Genomic DNA, 11,560 nt, shown 5'->3' with positions numbered 1-11,560 from the left:
TTGGGTATTTTACAAAATTTATTGGCATTGTGACGGGTGACATCAACATCTTTCTCCTTACCCAACATCAAAACCCCTGTCCAAGGATGGCTCCTGCAAACAAACATTCTCACCATATTGTACAAAGTCTATGGTTTGAGTTCAGCTGTATTACACTCCAAAGAGAACATACACCTGCTAAAAACCTGTGAAATTAATGCAGCTTTGTGTTACTGTGAAGTAACCTGTTCAATTTGTACATCTACATTGTGCCAAGTTGAAAACATGTTGGCTATAATAAATGCCTGAAATACCTGTAGCTAAACTAAATCACATTCATGGTGCCAAATGATGCAATCATTTTGTAATGATGAGAATGTACAAGTCCAGACACTGTGTAGTCTTTGCACAGATTTAACTACACAATTTACGTAATACAGCTGGCATACTTTACTCTGAAGAGAAGGGCATGGTAGTTTTTCAGTATTTTTTTTTTTTTTGTCTTCTGTGAAAGAAAAAAAAAAGCAAAACAAGTAACAAGTCACATGTGATTTCCATACAAGGTGTGCAACTGCATGCCCCAATTATTGAAGATGTAGGTTTGATGTCATAATCAATGTTAAAGACAAATATGAAAAAGAAAATCCAGAGCAAAAATGACACTGAAGGTACCAAACTCGATTGCCAAAGGCCGAGTTAAAAAATCATAATCTCAAAGTAAACTCACTCAAATGGAGTAATCTGACTCTGGAAAACATGAACCTTCTTGTTCTTCTTCTTCTTCTTGTTTTTCTTATCAGCAATTAATTACAAACAGCAAACCATAACAGAGGAATGAAAATGAAGGTTAGTAATGATTGCATTTTTGTTCGGGAAAGCCAGTAGATGGAACTACCCACGTGAGAATACCCAGTAGTGAACATTATACAGTGCATAAAGTATCTTATTTTTGAATTCTTGGTATTCATAATTTGGAATCCCTACATCATACAGAAATTAACTATAAATCCAACTACAGAAAAGAACAAACAAAATGGAATCAGACCTTTGTTTCCATCAGAGAAATTTGAACTAAACATAGAATTCTTCATATCTACTTTCACTACTTCTATCCAAGAGCATAGTGCTACAATGATGCAGACAGAGAATATAGAGGGCGCTATTTGTTTCCAGTCGACAACAAGGCCAGCAGCCCAGCAGCGATTGCCACTGACAAAATGTAGTTTCTGGAGGAGAGAAGGTAAAGGAAAAACAAGGTACTACAACATGAGAAAATAAATTACTGTCATAAAGTGAGTTTAGCAAGATATACAATATTATTCAACCTTGGTAAATGATGTATGCCTTGTATTTCATGACTGATAAAAATTTGTCAGTTTTGCCTACTGAAAGTTGCATGAAATACAACAGCTACCGGAAACTGTTCTGAGAGAGTGTATGATTGTATTCATCTATTCATGATAATTACTCAAGAAATACATATAAACAAATCAAAGGATTCAATGGTAAATTAGGACATGGTGATCATAGCATTCAAGAATTTTGGGTCTTGCAAAAACAATCAGAGCATGAGTTCCATATTAATTCATAAAGAATTGTACTGTTCATAGATATAATGGTACAAAAGTATACAAATTACTTCTGTTAGTGAATATAACAGCTGATACTTTGCCCCCCCCCCCCCCCAGGTTTATTATCAATCCATGAACTAAATGAGCCAATAAAGCCATATTCCTACAAAAGGGTGTCATTACATTAGCTTCAGTCAGTACAATGTACAGGATTACTTTTTTTGAGTGCAAATACAGTACACGTAATTACCTCAACAGCAGAATATAAAATCAGAGAAGAGGTATTCCATTCACTTCCATGAAAAATTCTTTGATTCAGATTTCCTTAAAGGAGACCTCCGTATGATTTTCAGACTTTTACATTTGAACAACTATAAAATAGTTACAATGAGTACAGAGTTTCAGAATTAATAGTGATTAGGGTGAGGAATAAGAATATTTTCAAACTTTACAACAAATTGTAATGAACAAGGATGATGACATGGCAGCCTCACCATAAGAATGCATGAGTTGGGGCTCAAGGAAGCAGAACAAGAGAAGGCATGCATAGATTTCACACAAGTGAACATGTTAAGCAAGCAGCATTGTAACGGAATCACACTGCTAGATTTCTGAAATACATGTATGTGAGGCTTCTATGTCATCAACACTGTTCAGTGTAATTTCTGTAAGATTTTTTAGAATATTGGTTTCTCTGCTACAGCACCACAATAAATTCCACAAATCCATATATGGAGCTACTAATTTATGTTCTGTAGACCTGATGTGAAATTATAAAAATCGTCTGGAATGCCCCTTTATTGATAAGATCCCATCATACCACTGCAACAACATACTGAGCTGATGGAAAAGGATACATATTTGGATCTTGTGACTTGAGAAGGAAAAATGAGACAGAGAGGACCAGCATCAGATAGAGGGCGTTGTTGTAGAATATTGAGAAAGTTGTGGCTTCGTAGTCTGCTACCTCATTCTTCTTCCACAGGATCCTAAGTAATGTTGAGAAAGGAATAAAAGGACATGATACAAACAATCCATTCATTATACACACCTGCTGTACACAAATACATAATGAACACATATGTACAAACATACTTTCAATTAGATCCTATGTACTGGTAATTTGAAGTAGATTCATAGGCGTCCTAAATAACAAAGCCTGTTCAATGAAGTTCCAAATCATACACAATTTACAAATCGTCGGCCTCATGCCAGAAGGGCCTTAACACCATAGACTTTGTACACTAATAGGGCCCTTTTGGTATGAGGCCAAAGAAATAGTCTGATAAGCGAATGACTGAAAACAAAGCAAAATATGAAACTTTATCTTAAATATATCCCCCCCCCAAAAAAAAAAAGGAAAGAAAATGAAAGACAAAAGTTATTGACAGCCTACCTCTCATCCTTCTCCTTACGAGACATCTTCTTACTGTCAGCATCACTCAGCTTCTTCATGACTTCCTTGCTGACGGCATCCTCCCTCTTAGGAGCAATCCTACAGACGGACAACAGCCACACAGGAACAAGTGTCAATGTCTCAGACGCAAGGTGCTACATATTAAAGGCTCTTGCCCAGGGTATTAAGTGAAAATCAAAATCAAGCAAGTGTTTTGGAACAGTGTGAAAAATGCTTGCCCAAAGTGGGCAAGTAAAAAGTTTTGAAGTCACTTTTTTTCACTCCCTTCCCCCACCCCTTCCCGAGAAGTCAACCCTACAGAAGTCCAAAGATAATTACTGTTTACTGATGCAATGCAGTTTAATTTCATTTCAGCAAATTTCCAACACTTTTGTGAAGAAGCTCCAATTCAATGCAACACTCGATAGAAATAGGTTTGTTACGACAATATGATTAGGCGTGTGAATCAATATATGCTGTTTATTCAAAGATTGAGTTTTATCAAGCCCTTGACTTAGAAGTGATTTTTTATATCATTTTCTTGTTTGGGCAAGTGTTCTGCAACAATTTACAAAACTGCTTGCCTGAACGGGCAAGTGGTAGGAAAAAAAAAAAAAAAAAAGTTATGTAGCACCTTGCATAGGGTCAGAACATTATCATGGAAAGCACAGAGACTCCAACTCTCCCGCTTTCGACAGGAGATCTCCCGCCGAAAGCCCATTTTGGCAAAATCTCCCGTTCTCCCGCTTGAGATTTAATTTCTCCCGCCCTGGCTTTGTGTCTCCCGTTGGAAAGGATTTCTTACTTATTGCCATCGTATGTTGAAAAAATAAGCCTTAGATAGCACGAGAGACCATCTAGAACCTTAGAGCTTCCAGGGCCCATAAGCGGGCCCTGGACCCTGGCCGCAAGGAACATTGCGCTTCATGCTTGCGATGTGCACTTCGCGCACATCAACTTGGAGTCTCCTTTTTGCCAGGGGTTTCAGGCAGGAGAATCTCCAGATCAGAAGGTGCTTGGGGTTGGAGTCTCTTTATACTACATGTACAATGTATATCAGCCAGTATTTTCAATTTCTCAAACTGCAGAGTTTGAGGACATTTCTGCCACAAGAAATTTCACAAAAGAAATTCATGTCACATACATATAAATGGCATTACCTACTATTAAAGCTGATGCAAATAATCATAAGTCAAAAAATGTCTTATAATAAACTGCATCCTGGAGCCTGTGCCTTTGGGAAACTAATTTTCTCATGATTAATTTTCTGATCATTGAGATTATCTGAAATGATTCACTCATTTGCTATGTTTGTGTCAATATTCAAAATTGCCTTGTGAGAACATATTATATTGTGTTAGCAGCCCTTTCCTATTCACCCAAACTAATGGTTTTAGTGTGTACCGGTAAACTGGCCTGCCTCTAATACCCATGCACAGCATGGTACGAAACAAACACATAAAAAGCAAAATGAGGTGTTAACATTTTTTTTTTTTTTTTTGTGCAGTTCACTGCACCACATCCCCTCCTGAAAGTGAACAATTATTTAACACAGCACTTTAACTTAGATGTATACAACAATCAATAATATGCAGTCTCTATTGTTGACTTTGCTGTAATCTTACTTGTGCTTCAGGACAAACTTGACATTCTTGTAGGCAAATGCCACCAGCCAGCTACTGATGATCGTCATGATGACAAACATGACAATGGACTGAGACTGGAACAGGTCCACCTGATGAATACGCCAAAACAGCCCTGCAAGAAAGCATTGACATGACTGTGTCACAGAGCAGAAAACTTTGATGTACAGTTCTCTAAGCATAATGATGTAGGGAAAGGCAAAATAATCTTTGAGGGGCAATTCCACTGTTAGTAAATTGACATAAAGCTGTATGTGTATAAACATTTACTAAATCATCACCTATTCATTCAAAGTGACAATCATTTGACATGTTCATCCTTCCCACGTTTATGATATAGAAATGAACGAATACAATTAAACAAATATAAAAGTTACCATGGAAACTTTAAAAAGTTGGTTGGTCATTCTACAGAAAAAAAGGCAATAGAAAAAGAAATTATTACTTTGAGACAAAAAGTTTACTTAAATGCAAGATAATTCAAACAAAGTCGGAGAAGACAAGAGGCGCGGCACTTGGCGAATGGCTGAAATCGTGCAGACCTTCCCTGGAGACGATGAGCTGGTTCGCGTCGTCGAGCTTCAATACGCAGACAAGTCAGTCGCAAAGAGACCTGTCACCAAACTGATTCTTCTCATGAAGAGAACCGAGAGAGTGGACATTTAAAGTGTAACTGAAGGACTGAGTAAATAATCGCGTTCATCTGAAGAAAGGATTCAGTGTAGCCTTTGTTTGGTTTTCCTTGTTTGATCAGAACATTTTGGGCTACTGAGTTCTTGAATTTGGTTATTAACTCGAACAAGCAATTTCTTGCCTTAATGGAGGCGGTGAAACTTAATTTTACTCTGTTTGGACATTAGAAAGCATTCTATTTGAGTGTTCGTTTGTCAACTGGTTTGAATTTCACTTTAGATCTATTTAGGTCTCGACCTTAGAGCAGTTATCTGTTCGTTGTTGTGTAAATAATCGCATTATTGCACACGTTTTGAGTGTTTATAAAGTGACTTCCGTCACGTTCAAGGGGGCAGGATGTCATGGAATGATACAGTATACTACGAGTCTCAAAATTAGGGTCTGAATTATAGACTGTTAGCAAAGAGTTCCGGTCAGTCGTTCCACAAGAGCAGCAGTTTGCTCAGCAGTTGGCCACAGCAGTTTGCTTAGCAGTTGGCCACAGCAGTTTGCTTATAGTTTGGGTTTCTTGGACAATCTGACGAAGTCCAACAATCCAAGGAACCACTCATTCCAACACAGTTGTTGAAGCTGTGATGGATTCGTATGCAATCTCTTCAGATGGACACGTTGTTGCAATAAAGAACAAAGAAATCCTCGGTTTAACGTGATGTGGGTTCTTTATTCTGTTACACAGCATGTATCGGCGATGTGTAACTGTGCATACTGCAAACTTGCACTTGCTAGTGTGATACGTATTTATATATAATATATCTACGTATCACACTAGCAAGCGCAAGTTTGCAGTATGCACAGTTACACATCGCCGATACATGCTGTGTAACAGAATAAAGAACCCACATCACGTTAAACCGAGGATTTCTTTGTTCTTTATTGCAACAACGTGTCCATCTGAAGAGATTGCATACGAATCCATCACAGTCATCATCATGAATGATTTTAGAATCAGGCCCAGCTCCCAGATCAACACCGTGTGCTTCTGTACTGAACTACTGTCTCGCTGAGTGGCAATTGTAGCTGATTAAATTGGAGTAGGCCTATATGCGACATGAAATGCTCTAAAACACCATGGATTTTAAAAGCAATACGACATGCAAATAGCCTCCCAAGAAGCATTAAATTTAGCACATCCCAGTTTTCGTAGCTTCGCATGATTGATACCGAGCGAGCGAGAGAGCAAGCGAGTCGTGTGCATTCGCTCGGCATTTATCAATGGCTTATGGCATGCAGCTACGCATACGTGGCAGAGCAGACGGACCAGTGTATCACACATATGGGTCTATCGCTTACACACAGTCCCCATTTCGAAGTACATACCCTCGACTCAAAATAAGCAATTTCTTACATGTTGGGATCGCTGAGACAATAAATGCGTTGCCGTAGAACAAAGCAGATGATTTAGTGGAGACGTTTCTGCTGAAATCCTGGAGCAAAAGCTCCTCTTCCTTCGTCAGTTTTTTGCCACCAGCCATTATTCCTATGCAACCTGTCACCCGAGGCTGAAGAAAACCCGAAAAGGACGAGCTCTATGGATAATCTCTACACCAAAGATCGTACACACAATCCGCGTTGCACATGTATAGAGGCCAGACAAGTCGACAAGCCTACAATTCAGACAAATTTCGGCCCCTGCCGGACTACACCGGGAAACAGTTAACCTTGCAGTGACATTTTTTCCCTGCTCATTTATAGGTATCCCTGCGTGTACGAAGCGAAGCAACACATTTGAAAATATACCCGCTTATTTCATTGTTGTGAAATAATAGTTATATAAAGTCAATCTCATCCTTTACCAGGTTTACTTATGAATCAAACACACGCCGGAAAGTTGTTATGTCCTCAGTTTCCAATGAAAACTCCATCATGGTACAGTAATCACAACACCGGTCCGCAGCTGATTTGGATTGATAGCATCTATACAATATATTAAAAAGCCAAAGGGAAGGGAGAATTTTTATTTGCCACTTCTACGCCCTTAAGCCCACTTTCAACCAAATTTTGGTGACTTTTCCTAAAATTTTACTTCAAATATTTTAGTATTAATATGGCAATGTCTGGCATGTAATGTAGGCCTAGGTTGTCGTACTACGTCGAGAACTACACGTGTATGCACTGATAGTTTTTAACTTTATTTATCGTTGTTGTTTGTTTCTTTCTTTCTTTCTTTCTTTCTTTGTTTGTTCGTTCGTTTGTTATTTTTATGTGGATAAGAGATAATCTTTTGAAAAGCTTTTTTTTTTCCAAACTGAGTTAATAATTGTAAACCCATGCACAGTGAACTTCATGGTCAGAGTTTATGTATAGTTTAGGTTCATACGGTATTGTGGAAGTTTCATCTTCCCTTTTTTTCACACTGCATTATCATACAATAACTATATCAAATTCAAGTGGAAAGAATCTGGTCATTTTTTGTGCGTGCTCTATACAGATAATCCTGTCCCTTTTTCTTTTTCTTTTTTCTTTTTTTAGATGGGCAATCCAAGAAAGAAGCGTATTCATTATATTTTGAGTGGCCGATTACAAGAACAAATTGAACTTAGCAGTTTCGCAGCTTGGCTTCATGGACAAGCTTATACGTTAGTCCAAAATCGCCAAAATCTAAAGCGTCTTATCATTATCAGTGTCTCATAATGATGATTAGGCCGTATAATGATAATGATGATATAATACCAATGCCTATATTATTATGATTATAATTATATCTAGAATAAAAATTATTATTTTTATCATTATCGGCATCATCATCATCATCATCATTTTTTGTTTTTATGAGGCAGTATATAGATGAGACACTTTTAAGGTGAAGATGATCATTACTTCTAGATATGTGATTAGATTATCACTGATTTGTGAACGCACATCAGGAAAACTTAAAAATTTAATAACTTTCTCATTGCGTGTCGAATCTTTGTGAAACATCTTGTGCGTCACAGTCACGTGATCATGATGACACGTGCTCAGTCCACCTCCCCACCCCCCCCCCCCCACCCCTTGCAAGGGGTTCAGTGCGTGTTGGATATCACTTGTAAAATGTTTCCCCCGTACACCAGTATCCGAAAGACATGCTTAGAATGATTGGAAAACTTTATGACATAAAAATAGAATCAATGTACATCTGTATGTGTGCATTGTCCTGTCGCCAAATAGGTTGAATTTTGTAGAGTGATCGGTACATTCATTTATCAACTATGGTTTCATAATGTTCTTGAAAGCTGCTAATCAGTAGCCTACCATTTTGATGAACCCCTCACACTTTCGTATTCAGCATCTCAAAAGGTATACTGAGTAGCTTTCGAAAGGGTTTACCGTATCGTGAACGTACTGATTTTTTTCCCAGCATTTTCACATTTGTTACTCATTCTATTTGTGACATCGAGACGACACCGTTTTTTCGGGACAAGTCGCCTCGTAAAATGTCTGATGAACAAGTGAAGCAGGCCCGTAGCCAGGATTTTTCAAGGGGGGGTGCGGTCACTAAAAAAACGGACCTTCGGTACCAATACCAATGATGACACACACACACACACACACACACACACAATTATATATATATATATATATATATTCTTTGGACGACCGAACTACAAAAGTTGTATAAGAATTTGCGCGCAAAGCGCGCCGCAAATTGTGAATTTTGACTGTTTTAATGACGTTTTAAAGTCTCGAGGAAATTTGTATTTTTATCTGTTGCATGCAATCGCGTTACGGTATTTCATCTAGGAAATAGTAAAAACTCATTTTGCCAGGAAGTTGCAAAGTTTAATTGTGTTCGAGAATCTGCGCGCGTAGCGCACCGCAAAATTGAGAATAGTGATTTTCCTGGTGTTGTTTTAACTTTTATTTTTTCTACTGTATACCCGCGTTAGCAGGCCTGAAGCCTGGTATGCGAGTTTGTCAAAAACGAAAATAAATAAGAAAATTTTTAAAACAAAATGAATTGTAAATGTGAACCATTTATATTTTGCCTCCTTGTGGTAGGATATTTCCAGCATTTCCGAACTTTCAAATAATCATTTTAGATTTAATAATATTAAAGGTAGTAGAGCCGATTCGCAAACATCTCCAATATCAGTCAAATGTCATATTAAACATCATGCTAAGAAGGTTTTCTTTGTGAAATTTGGAGGTCAGTGAAATTCAAAAATTAAACATCCGTTAGCCATTGGAAGAAGTTGAGTGCAAATTCAGACCTCAGGCTTAATGCTCAGATGTTTTCCTATTTGATTTGATCAGTCTTACTGTGCACACTAAGATACATACTGGAATGGTTATTTCTTATTTATTAAATTATAGCAGCATATTTGGTTACTAGCTGTCTCTAGGCTTTTTCGAATTAGGGCTGCAAAGAGATCCACTATAAGTTAGAAGAGAGATAAGTAAATAATGATAAAATAAACAAACAAAAAAGAATGAGTTTCTTTTGTAATACTATCTGACAAACTTTTTACTTTACCATTTTACTTCATAGCTCAGCACTTTCCATTCTCTCTCATACCCTCTTACCCATTACATTTGAATGAAATACAACTAAAATGAGTTTGCGTGCCTGCATAATACTCTCTGGAAATTATAAGTGAAAATGTTCTTAGGTTTTGGCTCACTTTAAAATGAGAACCAAACGAACTGTCACAACATGAGAAAATGTGTAAGTAATAATCAACACTACATTTCCGAATTTGGCCTGCAAAGAAATCCGCTACCTGTAAGTTAGAAAAGAGATTAGTAAACAATGATAAAATAAACAACAAAAAAGAATGAGTTTCTACCGCCGTATCCAGAACAGAGCCTGAAACGGTGCAGGCTCAAGAAATCGTTTGTACTATAATACGTCTTGAAGTACTGTGTGATACTGTTGACTCAGACTTCTACAAAGCTGTAAGTGAGAATTGTAATCCAATCCGACTCATTACCTGAGATATCTATGAAAATATATCAATAAAGAATGTAAATTAAATAACGATGCGTCATCAACATGCAGTCTAACGCTCTCACAATGCTATAGTTTTTCACTGACTGTTTTTACTCCGGAGCTCTTGCAATATTCAGGCTTTTGTAATACTATCTGACAAACTTTTTACTTTACCATTTTACTTCATAGCTCAGCACTTTCCATTCTCTCTCATACCCTCTTACCCATTACATTTAAATGAAATACAACTAAAATGAGTTTGCGCGCCTGCATAATACTCTTTGGAAATTATAAGTGAGAATGTTCTTAGGTTTTGGCTCACTTTAAAATGAGAACCAATAGAACTGTCACAACATGAGAAAATGTATACTAAGTAATAATCAACAGTACATTTCCGAATTTGGCCTGCAAAGAAATCTGCTACCTGTAAGTTAGAAAAGAGATTAGTAAATAATGATAAAATAAACAACAAAAAAGAATTAGTTTCTACCGCCGTATATCCAGAACAGAGCCTGAAACGGTGCAAGATTAGCAGGCTCAAGAAATCGTTTGTACTAATACGTCTTGAAGTACTGTGTGATACTGTTGACTCAGACTTCTACAAAGCTGTAAGTGAGAATTTTAACCCAATCCAGCTCATTACCTGTGTTTTTTATGAAAAATATGAATAAAGAATGTAAATTAAATAACGACGCGTCAGAATGCAGTCTATAACGCTCTCACAATGTTATCATTCCTGACTGTTTTTACTCCGGAGCTCTTGCAATATTCAGGCTTTTGTAATACTATCTGACAAACTTTTTACTTTACCATTTTACTTCATAGCTCAGCATTCTCTCTCATACCCTCTTACCCTTTACATTTAAATGAAATACAACTAAATTTAGTTTGCGTGCCTGCATAATACTCTTTGGAAATTATAAGTGAGAATGTTCTTAGGTTTTGGCTCACTTCAAAATGAGAACCAATCGAACTGTCACAACATGAGAAAATGTATAACTAATAATTTGTTGGAACCGTAAACAAATGCCAGCTGAAGGCGAGTAGGCAAGTGTGTTTAAAAGCATTAGATTATGCACGGAGATCGTACAGCTACTTGATAGATGATCTTTTCTCGAATATTGGTACTAGCAAAAGGGCTAGAAAAAGCAGCTATTATAATTCGTTAGGCATGCATAATGGCCCAATGAGTGTTACAAGAGAACTGGAGTAAGACAGGTCTTTCATTTTGTTTTGTCTCTCCTGATCGTTCGTAAGAAATGCAAATTCATGACCACTTTTTCACAATTTGATTGGAGCATGCATTCATAATGGAAAATAGTTGACATAATAATCTATCCCCAGGCATTATCATGCCAACATGTACTTA

General features: G+C 37.2%; 1 protein-coding gene across 1 annotated transcript; it reads right to left on the bottom strand.

Moving 5' to 3' along the window:
• Positions 1 to 6,816, bottom strand: LOC140238456 (translocon-associated protein subunit gamma-like). The gene is made up of 5 exons (XM_072318358.1): positions 6,628 to 6,816; positions 4,572 to 4,704; positions 2,947 to 3,045; positions 2,408 to 2,539; positions 1 to 1,205 (listed from the first exon to the last, which is right to left on the bottom strand). Exons 1-5 carry the CDS (start codon positions 6,752 to 6,754, stop codon positions 1,139 to 1,141), a joined length of 558 nt encoding a protein of 185 aa, XP_072174459.1. The 5' UTR covers positions 6,755 to 6,816; the 3' UTR covers positions 1 to 1,138.
• Positions 6,817 to 11,560: the final 4,744 nt, after the last annotated feature.

Source organism: Diadema setosum, chromosome 15 (genome assembly GCF_964275005.1).
Source record: "Diadema setosum chromosome 15, eeDiaSeto1, whole genome shotgun sequence".
Taxonomy (NCBI): domain Eukaryota; kingdom Metazoa; phylum Echinodermata; class Echinoidea; order Diadematoida; family Diadematidae; genus Diadema; species Diadema setosum.
Note: the sequence above shows the minus strand (reverse complement) of the source record. Positions and strands in the feature narration are given on the sequence as shown.

Coding starts and splice junctions, on each gene's coding strand:
- LOC140238456 (XM_072318358.1), bottom strand. CDS start 6,754: ATGGCTGGTGGCAAAAAACTGACGAAGGAAGAGGAGCTTTTGCTCCAG. Junction 3,046..4,571: donor AAGTTTGTCCTGAAGCACAA/GTAAGATTACAG, acceptor GTCCGTCTGTAG/GATTGCTCCTAAGAGGGAGG. Junction 1,206..2,407: donor AAGTCACAAGATCCAAATAT/GTATCCTTTTCC, acceptor TCTCTCCTCCAG/AAACTACATTTTGTCAGTGG.